The 23,011-nt window shown below is 35.8% G+C and overlaps 1 protein-coding gene across 2 annotated transcripts in view; it reads right to left on the bottom strand.

Moving 5' to 3' along the window:
• The window catches only part of ADK (adenosine kinase), a 269,251-nt gene that overhangs the window by 129,554 nt on the left and 116,686 nt on the right, over window positions 1-23,011 (bottom strand). For both annotated transcript variants that reach the window (XM_042862700.1, XM_042862701.1), the window contains exons 5-6: window positions 18,589-18,761; window positions 14,921-15,029 (exon numbers count right to left, since the gene is read on the bottom strand). In XM_042862700.1, coding sequence (XP_042718634.1) covers window positions 14,921-15,029; window positions 18,589-18,761 — 282 coding nt within the window. The remainder of the gene's footprint in view (window positions 1-14,920; window positions 15,030-18,588; window positions 18,762-23,011) is intronic.

Genomic DNA, 23,011 nt, shown 5'->3' on the forward strand with positions numbered 1-23,011 from the left:
TATTTCCACTGGACAATTTCAATGGGCAAAAACAAGAACACACATGCTAACCAAAGGGCACATATATTCTATTAAGAAGTTGTTTTTTCTCACTTAGGAGTCTTTCAACTACCACTGGAAGCACTACTTGTGAGTAGGAAAAAGAGCTGTGTATTTTCTCATAAAACTAAAACCTACCATTAAAATTGTAACAACTAAAAATTAAGCTGATTTGTAACAATAGGACAACATCGTTTTCTAAAACTGATCCAATGTAAAATATATTAGTTTACAATAAAATGTGTCTACTTTGTGTTACAATATATATGGTACTAAGAAGAACAGAAAACAAGATTGTGGCTGAATTTAGATTTTTAGAATAAACTGTTACTGGTGATAGCAATTACTGTTCAAGTACTGCTAGGAAAAGGGGTAAATGACATACTGAAGCCCAACTAAAACATCAGTTGCATACGTACAAAGGAATCTATGTTATGAGGAGTAAGCAAGAACAAAATCCAAGGTCTTCTAGTCTTTAATCTAAATTGGCTGAAAAGAGGAGAATGGGAGGAAGTGTGACATTGTCCATCCTTCCAAACAACACATTGCTTAGCATGAAAATATCCCATACTCTGTCCAATGGTATGAATTATTCTCCCAAGTGGGGAAACAAGAAAAGGCAAGGACGACTTTAACTCCAGGTTAAATAAATGTTGACTGTGATTCAGTTGTAACTTTTTATTTATTATAACCATTCTGGCCTTCAGATTAGAAAAATGGAATTCTTTATCTTGTGTGGCACACTAGGTATTGCCTTCTACATATGCACCCGTGAATTTTCCTCTTACATAACACACTGTACAGTCAGAATTAAAAGTTTTTCTGTCAAGGCAGGTATTAATTACAGCTTCTTTCTAGTTAATGAAACATACTTAAGACATTTATTAACAAAACTGTTTTCAAATAGAAAAGCAGTAGCTTGAACACTGTGAGAAACACAGTGAATGTTCTGCCATGGTTCACAAGTGTTTGAGCGGTACTTTACTGTATTTGTACTTCCTTTATTACAATCTTTCTGGAAATATGTAATCAAAGTATGTGTGTTCTTTTTATGTAGAACAGCTATAGACAATGTAACAGCATGCCCCAAAAGCATTTTTTCCTAGCATATATTGCAAAATTTACAGTTTTCTTTTTCATCTCTAACATTTTTGTCATACGTAACCCTGTTCTCACCTTTCCTCTCTCACTAGGTCAAAATCAAGGATGAGAGGCACAAGGTGTGAATCTTTTTAACTTAAAAGCCGCAACAGTAAATTATCATCTCCAAAATTCTCAGAGTTGAGTATCTTATCCCAAAAGCAGCCACAAGAGGATGGTTAGGTAAAACTAAAGCAATAGAAGCAAATACAATACCCACTCTTCCAGCTGCCAACTATTTTTTTAGTCTAGAGCAGGCATGCCCAACCTGCAGGCCACATGTGGCCTTGAGCAGCTAGTAATGAGGCCCCACAAGATCATAAACGTTTAACATTATTTTAACATGATTTTTAGTGGTATTTTTCATGAGCCAATTGCATGTAGCTCGAGTGCGGAATGCATAGGTGACAACAGAACGCTGTGGTGTAGCACAGAGCTAACTTCACCTCTCAAGCCCACCACACACACTCAAACTAAAACCTGCAACGTATCACACATCACATGCACTTCTGGCACTTGACGAGTAAATCAGTCATTACTGATAATATTTCAACTTACCTACACGTATATGTGCCTGTGAAGACAAGGTTTTTTGTTATTAAGCAGATATGCAAGTTTTCTTATTTAATTACTAAACTTGGGCTTGTGCTATTTTGTAAAATAATTTAGTAAATTAACAAGTTAACTGCAGAAGAAACATCCAGACTATTCATGCAGTGCTGACAAACTCTGTAATTTTCAACATCTCAAAAAATCTACATTACAAAAATCTAAAATAATTTGCAATATGTTTCTAATTAGTTTTGTGATATGTATTTGATTATGGCGTTTTCTACAAACTGTCACCAAAGCCATGAATTTCAAAGTCCAAGGGATTGAATCATTGCCAACTCCAGGAGTTCCTTCAAAATATAGATGCTGATTACTTTTCTGAAGTAAGGTGGCTAATTAAGGGAAAATGCTATAAAGATCTTATGATTTCTGAAATGACATCAAGTCATTCACGGAATTAAAAAGCAAATTTGTTCCAGAACTTGAAAATGAAAAATGGCTGACAGATTAAGAATTTCTGGTGGATTTGAGCAGCCATTTAAATAAGCTAACTACGCATCTTTAAGGTGAAAAATCAACTCATCTGTGCAATGTTCAAAACCATAATAGTGTTCAAAATGAAACTTACATTATGGCAAGCCCAAGTTATGGTAAATAATTTTATGCATTTTGATATGAACAATTAAAAATATGCAGCCTCGCTTTCCACTTTTATAAGTGGATTTGATATTAGGTTTTAAGGTTGCTGAAAAATTCTCTTTTTGTGAGTGTATTCGTGACTCCGTTTTCAAATGACATAAATATATTACCTGCTAATTTCCAAACTGAAAGTATAAAGTTATTATCAGATGTACAACTCAAAGAAAAAAGTTGATCATGCCTCTTTACCAGATATTTATAAGATCTATCTTAACAGAGGAAAAAATATGTCACTCCATGGTCTCACCTTATTCATGTCATTGCTTTTTGGAAGTGCATACATTTGTAAGCAACTGTTTTAAAGGATAAAGTGAAGAAGAGTAAAATTAAATCAAAACATCTCTAATGTGCACCTTGAGAACTCGTGAAGAATTGCAACCTCATCCACTGAACCACACAATGACAAATGACTTTTACAAGAACAAGGTCAAACATCCCATAATTATGTTCTTGTTGCCCTCTAATTTTTTTTTAAATGTTTTGATTATAAATATTGAAAAAGTTTTGTTACATATATACAACAACTACATGATGTATTCTGTACGCAACCCAAGTTGATTCCTTTACACAATGTGGCCCAGGCAAGCTAAAAGGTTACACACCGACATCCTAGAATGTTTCCTACAGCACCTGCAGTTACAGGAACAGTCAAGTACTCTTCTCATGCACTTTTCTGTTGAGCCAGTGCTGAAAGGTTATAAGTAATACAAAAATTAGCAGAGGTGATCAGACTATTAATTGACAAACCAGCCTCCAAAGTTATACCAGTCTCATGTTCCTTAGTTGCATTATTTCTACATATCATTCTGAAGTGTACCATTATCTTCCAAACTAGGATTGCATTTCATCAGCATAGCTAGTCATCATTTACTTCAAAAACAAAATTGAAATTAACTCTTCTTAGAAATGAGATCAGTTCAGCCTAACACTCTGGTAAACAGACATCTCAAAAGACAACGGTGTGCCTGTGATTCTAAATTCTTCAAAACAGGAAATCAGGTTAAGGAGTATGACTGTAGCTTAATACAGTAAAACTAGAGAATATAGTATACATTTGAGAATCTGCCTCCAATTACAGGCTGCTTTTTTTTTGTTGTTTTTTTCTTAAATGCCCTTTTCTGATACTTATCTAAGTTTTAATATTGAATGTTTTCTGTTGTTTGTTTCACCGCTCCACAGCACTTGGTAACAACTCTGCAGTTGGCCTGATTGTTATATGGATGCTTTTGCACCAATTTCAATTCTACTGACAGTTTTGAGATCATACTGATAAAACTAAGAAGTTATTAAATTCACATTCTGAAGGCTTGGCGTCTTTGTAATAGAGCTTAATACTTTCAAAATAATTAGAAACTGATGTTTCTATTTAACATATTTACCATCTGAACATTCAAGCAGTAGATTCTGCTGCAGTACAAACCTTGCAGTGCTCTGTATAGAAGGCCACTGTAAAAACTTAAGCATTTTCTGTTAGTCTTCCATGAACTATATTTTTCACTCCTGCTGTTACCGAGCAATGCATTAAAGGCAGGTCACATGATTTCCCTCACCACGTCAGCAAATGATGGCTCAATTAAGCAGATAAGAATCTACAGCCCTCAGCAGAAACTCTCTTCAGCCCATTCTCAGCAGTATAAAGAAGCACTTAGAGACCGCACTGGGTCTGGGGAATGAATGCTTGCTCTCCTTTATATGCAGTCATTGAAAATTTCCCTTTTTTTCTTCAAAGCAAAATGAATCTTCATATAATCATACATTTTTTTCCTATACCCAGCTACAGTTAAAATTCAATGGATGAATAAAATCAATACTATTAAGTCTAAATTGTCTCTCAGAAATAAAATATCTCACTAAGTAAATGAATAAAACCTCTAACTTCTGGCTCCAGTCCTCAAAGCACAAGGGAATTGATATTTAAGGATGAAATTTAGTCTTACCTTAACATTCTGTAATCAAGTGCGTTAAGAGCTACATTTACAACGACTGCCAATGACAGTAAGCAAGGCTATGAATGTCATTAATCTGGGTGCGCCCAGTGGATGACAATATTACTTCTGCATCCCTCCAATTACTCACATCGTCTTCCATGACCATTATCTACACACTATTGTTTTGCTGAATTTCTTAATTTCAACCCTACTGTAAGTCAAAATCCACTAAAAAATGCTGTGACGTTTCACTTCAGGTCATATCAAGATAGCAACAGGCAAAAATAAATAAATGAATAAATAAATCAGTACATTCCTTCTTCCTCACATTTCGTCTATTTGTCTCTTTATGATTTTATGACTCTTTATTATGCTTAGCCTCTACTTTTTGCAAAACACCTCACTGTTGTTCAGCACAAATTATATTCCATATGGTCCTAAAAAGACATGTTCAGAGGCATATGCTGAGGCATATTTCATGCTAAATACTGTTAACTGCTGTTCTCCACCATTTTCAAATTTGCAGAGAAGTATTGTTATATTGCATCTGGCAATACCATAGTTGGCAAGAAAAACTGATTAGGAAAAAAAGTAGAACTGTACAACACAGCTTCAGTAACTTTGATGTAAGAACAGATTATGAGGAATATCTACAGGACTTCAGGGTCTAAAGAAAAATTTGTGATTTACAAAGGACATAGCAGTATCTACATACTACAAGGTTAAAGGTACATTCATCTTTATGGACTAGCATTTATTAAATGATTATGCAGAATAATTGCATTATTCAAAAACAATGAAAAGAATTTTGTCCTTAACCAACATAGCCAGTACAACAAACACTGCAGTGCTAGCACAACTGATTTGGGAAAATAAGAGCATTTCCCCTGGCACAGCAGCTGTTATAAAACATATCAAGATGCTTATGCCAGAGATAAGCGTGTAACTCCTGGATGCTTTTCCACAGCATCTGCATCAGCAAAATCCTTCTTTTGTGGACAAAATCTGAATGCCCTCGGCTTTTGGTTTAGTCAAATCTTTGCAAGGATTATCAGGCCTTATCTGCTACCATGATGGTCTGGGTATGTCTCAGATAACAACGGTATCTACCTCTATTTGTACAACCATTTTAGAAAGTTGTTTCAAAACACCACTTACTACTCATTTATGGAATTTAGTATGTCCTTAAGTTTATTTAAAGTAAGAAAAGGAAAAAAAAGAGAAAAAAACGGATCTTCTATCCTTGTACCAACTCAGCCTGATCCACAGGCGATGCAGTGCATTACTGATTGGGCATTACACCAACAACAAAAAGGATTAGAGCCACACCACAAAATCTGACCGGCCCTTTCTTTATGGTTCCATTCTTTTAAAATAAACAGTCAAACAAACAAACAAAGAAACCCCAACAACTCAAACATCACAAATATCTCAACAAAAGCAGATCTTCCCTGAGAAATTGGGCAGGTCTTTTTCTTCCTTTGCACAAAGGCCATTAGGACTTGGAGCTTCTTTCAAATGCTGGAATCAGTCAATTCCTTTTTTAAATGAACCTGAAAACAAATAAGACTGGCTGGACTCAGCCCTCCTGCCTCTTCAAGAGCAAAAGAACCTACAACAAGGTTATAGAAAGCCTAGTCTCAACATCAATCTATTAACTTGCGCTTAACATGTAATCACTGAAAACCCATAGGCAAATATTTTTGGGAAACTTCTTTCCCTAGTACACTGCTGACATGCACAACGTAGTACCTTAAAATCTAATTGATACAAATATTTAGCATATGGATAAGCTGTGCTGCAAAAATAATGTCACTTCTTAAGGTAATTGTTATTTGTAAAATCAAAAAGGGGTCTTTAGGTTTCTATCCTTGCTTGTGACCCTTGCTATTTTTAAAACACCTTTGATCCACAATGCAGAAGGAAGCCATTCTGTATGGTACGGTTTGTTAGCTATAAAGAAGCAATATATGAATGACCTAATACTACATATTTTAAAGTTCCTAAAATTTGAGTGCAAAAGCTGCTGCCTCAAATAACAAGCACAAATATGATCATTTTAGAGCACTCATTTCAAAGTGAAGAAAATACATCACGGCTTAAAACTTCAATGTAAATGATAACAGAGTACTGAAAATATTGCACATTACATATAAAATCAACTGGAAATACATTGTCAGTACTTCCCCCCATTTCCAAGGATGTATTTTTGTTTTCTATTATCAAAAAATCAATAATAACTTTCTGCAGAAAATAAAAGATTTGTGTTTAAACAATGGCACTATTGCTATTACACATGCAAATGCTAAATGAAACTGCAATTTCAAATTCAGATCAAGTAGTAGGCTACCTTGAATAGTTCAGCTCAGCTCTCAAGTTGTACATATACACACACAGTTTTCACACACAAAAACATTTTCTTCGTGTAAAAGAACACAACTGCTGGTTTATACACAGGTGTTTTTCACATGGCAGCACATGATGGAGACACAAAGAACACACACTCTGGGGTTACGCAGCCTATGATGCATCCATGCACTAAAGTAACCAGCTCCTTTGGAAGGTAGGTGGAATCCTAAATTTCAATCAATGGTATACAGAGTGATAATGACCAACTTAATATAAATTTTGGATCAATCAAAATAAGCAACAGTTGCTTACAGTCTAGTCTGTAGAACAATCCTAAATTGAATACCATTTTTCTTCAACCTTACCACAGAAATAATGAAAACAAGAATAATTCAAAACAGAACCAATACTGCTTCATTCTGGGCTTCTAACTTCTAGATTTGATGGTGCTTTAGTTTTGAGATTTTGCTCTAACAAAGCTGACATAGCAACGGACAAATATTCTTGTGCTCTCGTAAAGATGGCATCTAATAAATTCTGACATGCAAGAGGACCTCCAGTAAAGATCGCCCCTCAAATTGGCTCACCTCACCCCTTTGAGTCTGGAGGCTTCCCTTCTACATTTACATTTAAATAGTGTGTTAAGCCTGCCCAGACTACATATACAGGGGGCTGGGTGTTCCTACAGGCAGTCACCGGGGAGCTGGCAGATCCCTGACCACAGCAACAGAGCTGGCACCGCTGCCTGCCCACACCACTGCACCGCCTCTCCAGACACCGTCAACAGCCCGATTCAGCGTTTCAGCAGATTTACAAATTCTGCTAATGGAGTAAAAGCATGCCCTCCCCCTTCATTTTTTCCCTAAAAAGCAATATACTTTTAAAAGGCTAATGCAATCACAAGCATTATGTCAATGAAAATTACATGCTGGGTTTATCTCTGTAGGTATCTGTCAAATGCAAAGCACACACAACATCTTCAGCGTAATAATGATGTTTTATCATTTTAATTACAAACACTTTGTAAAAAATCCCTAAAGTGTACCAATTCGGGTGGTCTGAATTAACAGTAGCTTGATAGCCCAAGGGTAGCAAAAATAGATTGAGCTACCAAATTTCATAGTAGTTATAGCAGCTGTCTTCTTGCCTCAGGGAACCTGGGTATTTAACAAAGCAGACAGCTTGCATTGGCATCTGATTAGTAATGTGTGTATTGTCGGATGGAATATGCGTGGCTCTTTTGTTTCGCTGTTTGATTGGGAATTTGTAGAGCAGAGGCATTATTTAGCTTTTACAGTTCAGCTTCTGTATGTTCACTTACAGGTGCTGCAAAAGGATATTTCCTTGTTTACCACTTGCTGCAAGGAGGGAATAGTCTCAAAAGTGATCGATGAAACATGACAGGATTTAAATGTCAGGTCAGACTCCTCCCCATTTCCGTGCCAAAATTCTGTTGAACCAACCGGGTAAATATTTCTAATTGGGGAGAAAACTGAGGAAGGTGAAAGCCTGTTCTTACCTCACCATAAAACATGTACATTACTTGGAATGAAAAATTATCTTAAGATATCAGTTATTCCGCTTTAATTTAGGTGGGAAAATTTCACAAAAGAAGCCTCACAGGGAGAATCCAACCATTAGGGTTTGGGGAGAGAGGAACTGATTTTTATTTTCCTACTCCTCCAGTAGCCTGACAGCTTGGATAACCACCAAGAGCAAGAGAAGCTCCAGTTCAAAACCGACCTGATTAATAGGAGAAATCTTAGTTAACATGCTTTATTTAAAATGGCTTGATCTCAGGGAATAACCTCAGCACAAACAACAATATTACTGCGAGCTTTGCGTTTCAACTTCACACAGCCCAAAAGACCCCCCACGTGGCTCTTCTCTCCTTCGTTCTTTAAGTATACATCACAAATTATTGGAGCTTGTTGGCAGAGTTCAAATCACTGAACTCATTGCAAATAGTCTACTTCAGCTAGAAGTACATTCTTTTACTCTATCAAATCCATCTGAGGTAATAAGACTTGATGTTTTATTCAACAGAGCTAAGGAAAATTGTTGCACAATAGGTTAATTCAAAATGGCAGCATAGAAAATGCATCTGTCAGTGGGGATCAAATTACAGGGCAAGCTCCTCTCAATGCTTAGAAAAACAAGTCTGCAGTTCTGCAGATTATGTGCATGTGTGTGTTTAAAGGGGTGGGAAAGGAGCTAAATATCTGAACTAACCTCCAATTAAAGTCAATCATAAAAACAGCCAATTTAATGAGTACGAATTTCTTTGGGTAATTATAACACCAACCACTTTTTTTCTCCCTCTCTTTTAAATCTGTAATTCTGCCTTCTTGTTACTGCTTGCTTTGTCATTAATCGCCTCAGGAACTTGATTTCCTAGCAACAGACTCTGCCACCAAACGTTTGGCTCCTGTTCAACATTTTCTTTGTGAAAAATGGCACTGCTATTGCTGCCTGGCTGTTGCAGCGGGGCTGGCTGTGTAAGTGCTCTAATAATGCATTCTTCTAAAAAAAATAAAATAAAATCACATGATAAAAGGAGCAATGACTGAGCGTCACTAATTACTGTGCTGAAGAAGTTTATCTGCAATTTAAAGGCTACTGGGGTAGGAGGAGAATGACAGGAGATGAAACATTTATTCTTCATTTAAATAAATGTAATTAGTAACAGAGGTGAACATTCAGAAAGAAATATTTTTACTATGTTAAACAGATTCTCGTTAATTTTCTACTATTTGAAAGGAAGTACAGTCTGTCTTGTAAGCTCATTTTGCACTATTCTCCATGAAGTACCTGTGTCCGTCTTAAAGCAATGACATTCTGAAGAGCAAAGTATGCAAAAAACAAAAATCAATTTCTAAATTCAGTTTCCCAAGTTACTTGAGAAAACACTGAGAAAACCATCCATGCATGAGCAGTCACACTTGAAATGGTGGTATAAGGCACATCAAACTCTAAATACAACACAGAATGACATAAACTATCATCAGTAGGGAAACAAAGGTTTGTGGGCTTTTTTTCCATTTAGATCAGTAACTAAAACCTGGGAATTTCTGTATTTATGCAAAATTATTTTCTTCCCCGTGTATGTTTTAGGAGAAAATTGGCAGATTTACTTCCTGCTTAGACAGAGAATCTTATCAATTTCTCTTTCTAAATTTGTCACACATCTGTAACTCCCAGCAAACGCAATTCCTCAAGATGGTGATTTTCAGAAAGGCAGTGATATCTGAGAGGCCAGTAAATGATGACCCAACTAACTTGCTAGATGCAGCTTCATCTTTATGGCAAAGTAAGACATTCAGAACTGTGCATTTTCCTGGCCATGAAACCAATTCATTATTGTGAGAAATAGTTTTGCATGTCAAATGACATACATTCTGATGCCAGAGCAATACAGCAAAAGTTATCAATGGTGTAAAAAAAAAAAAAAAAGCTATTGTGGCGTTATTCAAACAAATGACTTTTCATGGGATATTTTGATTCCTGCCAGTGTCTGTCTCCCCCATTTCCCATGATGCACAACAGACCCAGCACATTTCAAAGAAAAAAAAGAAATCACAATCCGTTGTAAATTATCATACTCATCATAGCAGTAAATTACAATAAAAATGCCTTCATTGAACATGCCTCTGAAAGGAGGAGACAGCACAAAAGAAATTTCATTTATACTTACATTGTTGTAATAATCAGTATTTTTTCTCAAGTAGAGTAGCCAAAACCCATGTAAAATACAGTAAAATGTTATTTAAGCTTTGCTACACATTGCTGACATTGAGCTTATGTTTTGACAGACTTGTGTTGAAACCAGATAATTCTGCCATCAAGCCCACTACACCACCACAGTATCTCTCTGCTTAGATAAGCGCTTAAGTATTAAAAGAAAATAAATATAAAAATACCACAGTATTTGCTGAAACATACCAGAGTGCTTGGAGGTTTAAAAACTTATACTCCAGCAGTGCTATGTTGAGTTCATTATCACATGTTGCAATTCCTAATATTCCCTATGTGAAACATAGCCTGAGACCAGAATACATGGTCTTGATCAGAACTATCATTAACGTAAGTTAAACTACACTTGCCATTAACTCTGAAAACACAAAAGAGATGCTGAAGGTGGTGGATGTAATTTAACTGCAGGCAAATAAATCTAACTGGTATTACAACATTTTATACTCAGTGCCGTGCAATTGAAAGACATCACTATTGAGAAATTTCTATTATTTGCCGCACAAAAGTAGTAAAAAACAATGGTTTAAACTTTTACAGATTGTGAAATAACAACAGCCCACATGAAGATGACTGAATGAAAGCATTGCCTTCTCTGAGTAAAATATTGTAGGACAATATGGAAAGGGAGCAGCCCAAAATTCAGCTGCCTAGAAATAAGTCTTAGGACGTTTAATTGCTCCTCTAGTCTTTACCTACAACAGCTAGCACAGAAACTGGTTCTCAGGCATTGTAAATGCAAAAAGCAAACAGAAGTGAACATAATGCAAACAATGAAGTGCAGGAACAGTCCCAAGCCCCTTCCATGAACTTAGAGGAGCATGAACATCATCAGCGCCATAGCCATATCAAAGTGTACGTAGATACTACCAAAAAACCTTTGAGACACATCACATATAAAAATATACACAAACATCAATTTTTTTTGTATATAAACCGTAGCCACAAAATACAGTCTATAACCAAAAACCTACTATTTTACTTTGTATTAAAAAAATCACATCTTTCACCAGCAGACAATCTGGTTGGTTTCCCATAAAGATCTGATTGATCTGGGGAAGCTACTACAGCAGTCAGTGGGAGTGTTTCACGCATCTAATGACTTCACATGCAAGTATTAAACAAATGCAGGTTTGAGTAAAGCTAAATAACTGGGAGAAGTAAGGATGACTAACTGGAACAAGAACAAAATTGATCCAGAAGCACTGCATTTACAACAATTGGGCTCAAATACATAAAGAAAGTTAAAATTCATCTGTCTGTATAATAAAGCAGTATCATTTGTTGCTGAGAACGTTTCACAAGGTTAAGTGCAGCATTTTTTTAATAGAGGAATGCATTCTCTCCTTTTCCATTTTCTTCCTGTTATGAAATGACAAGTGCCAAATTTCTTACTAACACAGAGGCGCTAATTGGAGTCAAAAGACAACAACTAAAATTCTCCTTAGTTTTTCTGCTATCTTAGGTAACCTTTACCAAGCGATTTATTTATATAAAAGTCACACAAAAAACACAACTTGAGATTATTTTTATGCCAGGCTGTGTACCATTCACAATTTCAGAATCAGAACAACAATGCTTAGTGCCATCATAACCTTCAATTTATTCTGAAGTAGGGGAAATGTCTAGGAAAAGATTTTCTAGGCCCAGTAGGAACTACATAAAATCCCTAGCAGCGAATTCTAATCAGGCACCAGCAGTAGAGCTAGTTGATCCACAACGAAATGAATTTGACAGATCAGAAGATACAGTGTCAATGGCAGAAATTACTGCAAGTATATGAATAATATCTGGAAAAGGGAAAGAAATCGCATGTGGTTTGACAGTATACATAATCTATCTTAAAAGATACAACACCAACTAATTTTAAGGGATTAAAAAACACTTTTAAAGTTTACTGTTTTTGCATAAGCTGGGGCAATCTTTCTGCATTTTGCTTCTATCTGTGATTTACAGGGTTCTATTCTTTGCTGTCTTTCTCCAATTTGTCTGCCGGATCCGATTACCAGATGGCTAAAATAAAGGTATTGTGTTCATTCATGGTAACAGAAGTTGTCTTTAAGGGCTCTGTCATGGGTTCACTATCTTTTCCTTTGTACCTACCCCCTCTGTGAATTGATTACATTTCAGAGCTAAGTTTCATCTGAGGGCCATTCTGCTGAAAGCTGCATTGAAAAGCATATTATCTATCCTAGCAAGCACATACAGATGACCACAGGATATCTCAGACTTGTCCTAAAGCAGCAACTGGCCTACTCTGCCAAGAAAATAGATTGTTTGATAATCTCAGAACAAGGATTTCCAGAAAAATTATCTGTCACTAACACATACAGTAATGCAATCCAGGAAATAGGTGATGCTTGGATAGAGAGACGGAAATAAAAAGCGACGTAAGCACAGCGCAGAGCCAGAAGAGGTAACAAGACTCAAGTGTAGACAGACACAACAGTGAGCAAATTAATGACTGAAAGAGCAGCAGGAGTGCTAATTGTTCATGATGGGGATTTGTTTAATCCCATCGACCACTACAAACCTGTGAGTAAAGAAGTTAAAGGAAAAAAAAAGTTCAGCCCTACATGTTGTCTCCTTTATTTAAGTTAAGGCACATGTGCAATCTGTAATCTGAAGTGATAACACTGTCCTAGAAATCTGTTAAATGAGCCCAGCCTTGAGTGCAATTGCTACTGGTGTGAACCAGGTTCTTCACCCAGCAGATATCCTCTTGCAAGCAGATGTTTTCTTAATATGAAGTCATTTTAGCAAATACTTAATATATTAGCACTTAGGTGTTATTTACCCACTAATACATGTACATTCTGGATTTTATTTTCCATCTAATACAATAATTCTAAATCTCTTAGTCAAAAGGCAGGATATCACCCCCCCTCCCCAAAAATAAAAACAAAACACTTTTAATACATATAAAAATCAGTAGAGAGCATTACCCGGTCAAAATTAAAGGGACCAAATGGATAGAATACAGTAGGCTGGCCTTGGAACTAAAATAAAATCAAAGTTATATCTTACGGGGGAAAAAAAAAAAACCAACAAAAATCCAGAAACTTATTTTCACTTTGTGTAATTTTTTTCACTTTCCTAAAGCATCTCCACCAAGTTTATTTATTTATTTTTTCAAATCATATACCGATAATTTGAGTAGTAATTATATATAAACACAGTAATAAAAAATAGTAAATAAAAGCTTTGGGCAGCATGCTAATGGTTCTTCAGGTAACATTTGTTTTTCTACATTTAACTATACTTTTAGATTTCCATTATCTTTTACCCAGTAGTATTAATTCCTAAGTGTAGCATTTGGAACTGTATGAGGAATAATTATCGAAAAATAGGCATAGAACACTTAAAAAACAGAAATAAAAAATGAGCAAAGCATTAATGTTTTTTTGTTGTTGTTTTTTTCCATGAACTGCAGCATATGGCAGCAGCAGCAGGATGTATTTTCTTTGTATACTGAGAAGGTTATAAGTATTTTTTGACAGTTTATAAAGGGGCAGTCTTGGCCATATACAAGAATCAATAACAACCATGTAGAGCCTACAGCAGTGCAAACTAACAGGCTGTAGGAGACATTAACACTAGCTAAAAGAAATAACTGTATTTTCAATGAACTTGTTCCTCTTGGATAATCAATTTTTTACACTTCTTACCAGCTGTTCCCACATAGCTCAGGTAGCGGACTGGAAGCAGCTGTCATACAGAATCCATATATTACATGCACATTATGAGGTTTTAATCTGTCATAGATGTTTTACGATTGTTAATTTTGATCAATCATATCAACTTGAGAGCAAAATGAAAACAAATCCACTGCTTCTGTTTACACAAAATGTAATTTAAACAAATGCAATAATCTGGCTTGATTCATTCTAGAATGGCAAATAAATAAATACTGTGAATTTACTAATGTCCTATACTTAAAATCTCTTTATTTCAGAAATAAGATTTCATCATTAAAACTAGTTTACACTACTATCCAAATTCAAGAGGTTTATCACAATCATTGTTTCTGAAATATTGAGTTATAAAGGTGCCATAGTAATTGCTATGGAATAAATAGCAATTAAGATTGTTCACACAAATAAGCTCAAACTGTTTGCAGTGAATAATTATGCTAATAGTGTTTTTCTACATCATTTGTGCATCCTTCACAACAATTTACAAGAAAATGTGAAATGTAAATTTGATGCACAACTACAAAAGCTCTGAAAATATATTTAGTTGTTACAATTTTTCCCACTAATTCAAAAAAGCACACAACTACATGATTCTTTAATGTTTTTACATTTAAATTTAAAGAAATCGTGCTATGATAAAATTGGAGCAGATATTTTCTTTCACGTTTATAAGAAATCATTCTAAATCCATGCGATAGGCATGGCTGTTGTTTAAATCTCTTAATGCCATAACTCAAACTTTCATAATTTGGAAGAAGCTGAACTTACTGCTATGTAATAAACTTTGGCCTTTTCCACCAACTTCCAGTTCTTCTCCAAATCAAGATGCTTTTCCTTCTTGTAGCAATTAGCAGCGGCAAGGTTGGCTACAAGTGATCTAGAAGAGATTAAAAGCCAGGCATTAGATCCTCTTTAACCTAATACTCCTGCAAATTTCTCCAAGATCATCCAAGATCCTTACAGGAACATAAGACAGAACAAAATAGAAACACCATAAAATGGATATACTTTGTTGTTTCATAATAATTCCTTTGAATAATATTTAAAATATAATTTGATTAAATAATATATTTTCAATCCATATACATAGTTTACATAACACTATTATATATTTTTATACGTTTATGATATACACACACACATACATACACACACACTTTCATTTCTTTACTTTTCATTTGTCTTTCCATTTCATGATGAAGTCCCTCTGCACAGTTTAGCATCTGCAGGTTTCCGCTAATTTTTTTCCTGGTACCTCCTAGCATGCAAATTAGAGTAGCTAACTTCCTTTATGTTCTACAAACTGTTTTCTGTCATGAGAATTAACCAGGGTTTAAATATGTATACGTCTTGCCATTATCATTTTTCAATGAACAGTTATATTATTTTAAAAACTGACTTGAAATTTTTCCTTGGAGTTACGTATTCCTGCAGCAAATGAGTAAATTTCTACTTGAAATGGAGTCAGGGCTTTAGATGCTCAATTGTAAAAATCAACAAAACAAAAACACAACAGCAAAAAAAAAACAACCCAAAGGTAATAAACAAAAAAAGCACCTTTGGTTTAGAACATTACTAAAAGCTCATTTGTGCTTCATTCTTTATGAATATTATAACATAAGACAGACGTGATATGTATCATCTGTTATGATGTTATCACGTGTTATAGAGAAACTTCTAAATGCAGGCCATAATAAGACAGTTATTTACTACTAGCTTTCAACTCTAGCGAAATTATCCCATGATATTTTATTGTGAGAAAGTTTCTAGACTTAATAGTGATAGAATGCACCTTTAAAATTAACACATTGCTGCAGTGATATTTAAGCACAAGAGCCCAATAACGCGCAGTTACAGATGCACACATGTTGACAAATGTCCACTTCCCCAGCATGTGTACACCTGATGCTGTACATACCACCCTTTACCTCACAAACACTACTGTAAGGCAGAGACAACAGGGCAGTGTGGAATGCTGCAGGCTGCTGCTACCGGAGTTTGTTACCACCTCCAGACTGAGTGCCGTGCACAGGTGTTAGGAGCCAAGTAAATGAGGAACTCTTGAAAACGTATTCCACCTCCAAACAAAACAGCATCTATCCACTAATGCCATTTCTTTTTGATCCTATTCAATAAAAAGCACGCGTCACTGGCAGTTCCTGTGAACTGAACAGATAAGGTATGCCAAAAGTAAAACAAGGAACCAGACTAACATTCTGTATATATTAAAATAAAAAAGAAGTTTCATTCTTGATGTTATCATTTCAATGACAAGAAATCTACAGAATTCACAGGAGAAAATCAAGCAAGTTCCAGGAAGACATGTATAATTCTCGTAATACTTTGAAAATTAAATTTATAAAGCAAATTAAGCCTTCCAGCTTAATAAATATCCATTAAGGCCCTAGCCAGAAAAATTCTGCCTCAGTGTTACATTCCACAAACCTTATCAAAGACCTTATGTTTGCTTCCACTTACCACAGATTCCTGAAGCTGTAAGCCTAGCCCTCAGCAGCTACATCTAACAGTAAAGATGCCCTGCATGTGAGGCATAATAGAAGGCTGCATCACTGAAGAAGCTTCAAGCTTTTCCAAATTAAAACTAAGACTAACAGCACTAGGTTCAACATAAGGAACACAAAGAAGGTAGATGTTTTTCCATTAAATATGGTAATTGGAGACAGTTGGGGAACTTCAAGTGTGCAGCTTAGTGGAGACTTCATGTACGTGCTACTTACGAACAGAACATACTAACTAAAGCTGCAGATTATGACAGAGCATAGGTATTACTTTAGAGTTTAATCATGTGTTACAATTGGCTTGACAAGCTCTGAAAAAAAAAACAAAAACAACAAAGCACTTGAGTATTGCTGTGCAAGAGAATTTAGAGTTATAATCATGAATTAGCTCAGAACTCTTCTGCAAAATGCTTGACAAACTTAGCAGAAAAAAAAAATTCATATCAGGTCATCTGAAACGGAAACACACACAGCCACTTACTGGAAAATCCATGAGTGCTATTTATTAGTTCCGAGATCTCAGAGAGACAAGAAAGCTGAATTACCTGAAGAAGGAAGTTAGCATATGCCCCATGAGGATGAGATTAACCAATAAATAGAGCTATCTACTGCAGTCAGTTAAAGAGATTCTTACAAATTGAGAAAAATGGTGAAAACCCAGTATGATCAGAGGGGAAAAAAAAGGCTAAGAATAAACTTTTTCTCATTAACAGAAGGGAGACTGTACAATAAAGACTCTTGTGGCATCTATCAGCCACTATTTTCCTATTCCCTACAGGGGAAATAAGTCCCTCATTTTCCCTGTACACTCTCAAGTGTGTTCTAAAACAGTGACTGAGATAAAGAAGAACCAGAGATTAGATTTCTGGTATTTGTGGAAAGATTTGAGATTGAGAGAAAAGTGTTTCATGTTAGCAAAGCAAAAACGCTGCTTAGTAAGTTAAAGAATTGCTTGCAGACATATTTATGAATAAATTTACCTAAACTTTGAAATTCCATTGAGATACGTGGCAAAATATATACATATTTTTCCTGAGTTTGTGATGTACACCCTCTTGACAATCTTTACTTCACTTTCCCAATCAAGTCATCAAGGAAGTGACGACTGCTGCAATGATGCATGCTTAGACACTATGTGACCACACAGAAAATCACAGAGCACAAGCATCTTTTACCCTTTGAAGAACTAAGTATGGAAGGTGAAGGGGAAACACTGTAGATATAATTATTGCCAAAAATCCAGATAAATGAATGAACTTCCTTTTTCCACTGGTATGAACATTCTTTCCAGAGAGTATGACATTAGATATGACACTAAATTGTGAGGGACAGGTTGATAAGCTGGAGAACAGGGAAGTCTGCCACTCAGTTGATCTCTAGAGGCCTAGAGAAATGGGCTGGCAAAAAAAACTTGAGGGCAAATGCAGTCAAGAAATGGGATGGAGTAACTCCACATAACAGTATATAGTCATTGACATGTTGCAACACCTTTGCAGTAAAGGACCTGGATCTGGTGGACAACACTTGGGATATGAAACAGCAGCAGAATCTTTAAAAACTGAAGAAAAATTGGTGGCTGTATATTATCTCCCACTTCTCTGCCGTAATATAACTGTAGAGATATATTCTTATAAGGTATATTAGCATCATCCAACCCCAAACTGCATGCCAGGCAGCCCAGTATTGCTTCAAACCATTGCTAATACTTTATAGAAACACAGAATCGTAGAATTGCTCAGGTTGGAACAGACCTTCAGGAGGTCCAACCACAACCTAACCATACTACTGTAACTCTAACAACCTTCCACTAAATCATATCCCTGAGCACCACATCTGGTTTGTCATTCAAATCCAAATATTTCTAACAAGTTATGCTCCATACATTTGTATCTTAGGAAAACATTAATGGCCCCTGACCTGTTATCACTAGTGATGCAGGCAGCACAGGTTCCTGTTGGCTCTTCACTCTGCTCATAGTAATGGGCATCCACATGAGCTTCCTCAGCCTTCTTCTTTAAAATTTCTCCAAATTTATCTTTGCCAATGCATCCAAAGAAAGTTGCAGCTTTGTATGGGTTCTGAATCATCCACTGCAGATTGACAGAAAAAAAATACAGATAGTTAACAAGCGTGATATATCATTATTTGCTACTTTTTTCCTCTCCACTCACCTTATGTAATTCTGTGCCTAACAGAGAACTGTGACACATACCAATCCTACAGAACACTTCTGTGCCAGAAGTAAAAACACATGAAGTATACTGACAGAGGAAAGACCAGCAACAAGTGAAGAACTGAGCCTTACAGATTCTGCTGAGTGTTTAATAGCTAATAGAAAGGTTACTGAAATGGACGAAGTTCATTATAAAATGAATTTGAAATACCTTGTAAAAACATAGCAAAAAGTTCTTTTGGTCCAAAGATACGCCCCACGCTTGTATTTAACCAAACAGTCTTTTAACAAGAAATATTGAAGGGAAGAAAAATAAAATTTTGAGATAAGAAAAACAATATTTGAGAAACCTAAAAAACCCACAATTTGCAACATTCACAATAGGTATACAAAAACTAAACAGTGCCAGACGTAACCATGATTCTACCATTTAATTATACACACAAAAGGAAATGTTTCCCACTCACGTTATTGAGCCACACATGAAATTATTTATCCCGTATTTTAATAAGAGCAGTACTGTCACTTGAATTGTCAAGAGCATAGCATGTATATACGTTGCTAAGGTGCTTTACTATTTTATCGAGTTTCTCTTTTATTAACACAAAATATCTTTCAACTGTTAAGTTTGCTACTAAATTAAAAGATAACATTTAGCAGCAAAGAAAAAAAAAAATCAAGCGTGAACTAAAAGATGTGAAGAAACAATCACAGGCTCTACCCTGCTAGAGATGAGTCAACCAACTGAAGCCATTATAATCCACTCTAATTATAGTCAGAAAGCTTATCCACTCAATCTATAGTATGAATTAAAGGCTACATCAATTTACTGCTACACTAAAGCCCTACTTGTAATTGTTTCCTAATCAAGATTTAAATAAATGATTATGTCTCTATTACAAATCAGCACTAGTGGTAGCTGTGGGCTGTAGAAAGGTCAAGCAACTGAGTTACAAATACATGCTTAGTCACATCTTTATTACTTTCAGCTTCGAAGGAAAAAAAGAAATTCTTTAGTCATGCAAAAGTCTCAATTAATAAGGCAAATGGACAAATGTTGCAGAGCCTCCTTCCTGCAACCATTCAATATATTTCAGCTTTAAGATAAAAGAATTCTGTTGCCAAATGGTGGCTTCACTCCATCTCTCATTCACGAAATGCACAGCACATCTGTACCACTCTTGATTAATACATATTAAGCAAACCCTCAACAAGGGAATTAGCTACAATATACTATTATTTTAAATGCATTATACAAATATGCACACTATTCATTTAATGCCTTAGTATGAGTAATATTTTACATTTGGAGATATGGTTAAGTAGGACAGATTATTCAGCAAGACTAAAAATATCATGACATACCATAAGGAAAAATGGAATTCCCATATTGATAAGTAGTTGAAGCCTTGTGTCCCATGTTGAAAAGCATGCTTTACTCTCACTAATAACAAGAGTTAACAGAGGTCACTACAAACAGCATTTGTGAAAGCATCAGCTTTCCACAAACCCCAGTATTTATTCCAAAAAAGATTTCAAACTACACCTTAGGCTTATAACATCTTACCAAATGACATAACTTTTCCATATTTTATATATAAAGTCTGACAACATTTGGAGCAGTAGCAAGTAATATTTCACATACATCTTCGCAAAAAAAAAAAAAAAAAAAATCCTGTTAAAATATCACAGTTTTGGCTACTGGCAGCAGCTCAATTTGAATTCAGATGTGATGCATGCAATATATGTAATTGTCACAATCCTTAATTTAAACTCAAGTAAAGTTACCCCTGAGAATCAGAGTTGTGATATGGGGTTTCTTGAGATGTACCTCTGCACATTGAGCAGACTGCAGTGGTTGTGTATGATTATTTGAAATACAGGGATTATCTGGTGGGGACATAATCCCACCATATAGATATTCCTTCCATTTGGACAGCTGAGCTAAGTTAAGCAACACTGAGGAAGATGGAAAAGCACTTCAGCAGCATTTCTGGAAAGACTCTCTTCACAGATCTCCAGCTACAACTTTTCTCCTTTTACCTCAGTTAAAATTTTACATATTAACAAAGACAAAATATGGACATGATACTACAAACTACAAAACTGAAATACAGGAATATATCTGTGGCATTCTGCTAGTTGTGCCTAATGGGATAAGCCACAGAGAACATTTTTCATGTGTAAAAAAAGCACAAGACAAAATAACATCTTCCAGGCAGACTCTGGAATATTTTCTTTTGCATCTGACATGGGACTGCAGTCTAATTTTAAATATACTGATATGGAAAAAGCAGACTTCCGTGGACTTCTTCACACATCAGTATAATTATTCTTATTGCTCATAACATTTTGGCTAAACACTGTAAATGGGAGCAGGGGCTTAGTCATCAGAAGACAATTACCACCATGAAACAATCATGCAGTATTACATCCAACATCAAATGAAGGCCAGTATCAAACTGCACACATTGCCAGGTATATGGTTATATAATCTGCAAATTCAATTTAGAGATTTATGTGGATAGAAGATTTAATTGAATGAAAAGACTCAAGACAGAAACGGAAAATGACCCAGCTCAGCAGGCACTAGCATAATGAGTTAATTATCAAGGGCTTGGCTAGGCAGCGAGGCAGCTATTAACTTACTGTATTGACAGACTGGTCAGGAGAGGTTGGCACCTAGCCACACCAAGAATCTTCACCATTACTCATGGGAATTTGAGGCCATTTCAGGCCCAAAGATGGAAGTGTCAAATATAGGAGCTCATCATGAAGGAGCAAGACAGCCTTAGGTCACAAGCAAGCTCAAAATCTAGAGTGGTTTATGAAATCCAGTGTCTTTCTACTTTCTGAAGTTTTCTTCTGTCAGTGCAGCTTGGACATCAGGTATACACAAGGGCAAGCCTTGACCCTGTCACTTCAGATAAGCATCTGTGACAGAGGAAGGAGTAGGGGAATTTAAACACCTTTCAGATGTTCTCTTGAGTTAAAAGGTCACATTTCCCTTATATTTTGTCATATGCTTTCTGGTAAAAAGCAAATACTAACTTTTTTAAAACCACTTTTTCTTGACTCCTAAGACATAATTCTGTCTTAAAATTAAGCTGATCTCATTGCCTCAAATTACCCATGCCTACCAGCACCTTATTCCTTATGTTCAAAAACTGAAGCCAACACTGGAAGAAGCCAGCATGGCTACTCAAGGACTCACTGAACAATGACAGAATGCTTCTCTCCTTATTTCTGTGACACTGTCATGGGCTTACAGAAACAGGAGTATCTGTCTATTCAAGTGTCTTTTCATGATTAGAATTAACAAGTGAACTTGGCATGCTGAAGCTACCGGAGAAGTTTAAGAACCTTTGTGTTCCAGCAAGTGGGTGGCAATTGCACAGAACAGCAACATCTTTTCTTGCAAGATGTGAAGATGCTAAGAAATCTTGGTAATAAACAAAACTTATGAAGACTGAACCGTGCCTTTGTAGAGCAGTTTGGAGCTAACTGTGTCCCACTCTCTTACATCCTCAGACTCAAAGATGTGGTACTCCTACTTCCCACTCCTCTTGATTAGAAAATAGCTCAGGAAACAACTCTTCCTGAGTTCCAGAAGCACTTCTACAAGCACTAGGAATAACTTGACTTGATCAGCTGCTATTCAGTGTTGCCTTTGGAGAACAACATCCAACATGAGCTCAACAGATTACCTGAATTGGTGTCTTACACCCGCAGACTCAAAAAAATGCACCTTTACAGTACTTGGGAAACATCAGTGGCCATAAAGAATTAAAAAATAATAATAACAAAAAGAAGAAATTAGAAGAAAAAGGGAGAAAACTGAATTCTTTGATTTTTATTTCCCAAGTATTCTATTTAGCTTGAGAACACCACCTGGCACATGATTCAGTATTTCATATCACAACAAGATCTGAATTCAAAGCTTTTCTCTACTGCCACTTGAAAGTTCACTAGAAAGGAGGACCCATACTTGAAAGGCAAAAGCAGTAAAACTAAATACTTTACCTAATTTATGTCACAATCTCCAGTCACAAAGAGACTTCCCGTGCAGAAGGCAAGTTTGCTGCTGCTAGGTTTCAATATACAACCTGCTACATCTTAAATAGAAACATCACACTGAAGAAGCTTAAGACAGCTTTATAACCTTCT

This window comes from Lagopus leucura, unplaced genomic scaffold (assembly GCF_019238085.1).
Source record: "Lagopus leucura isolate 7727_CA_CO unplaced genomic scaffold, USGS_WTPT01 Super-Scaffold_739, whole genome shotgun sequence".
Lineage (NCBI taxonomy): Eukaryota > Metazoa > Chordata > Aves > Galliformes > Phasianidae > Lagopus > Lagopus leucura.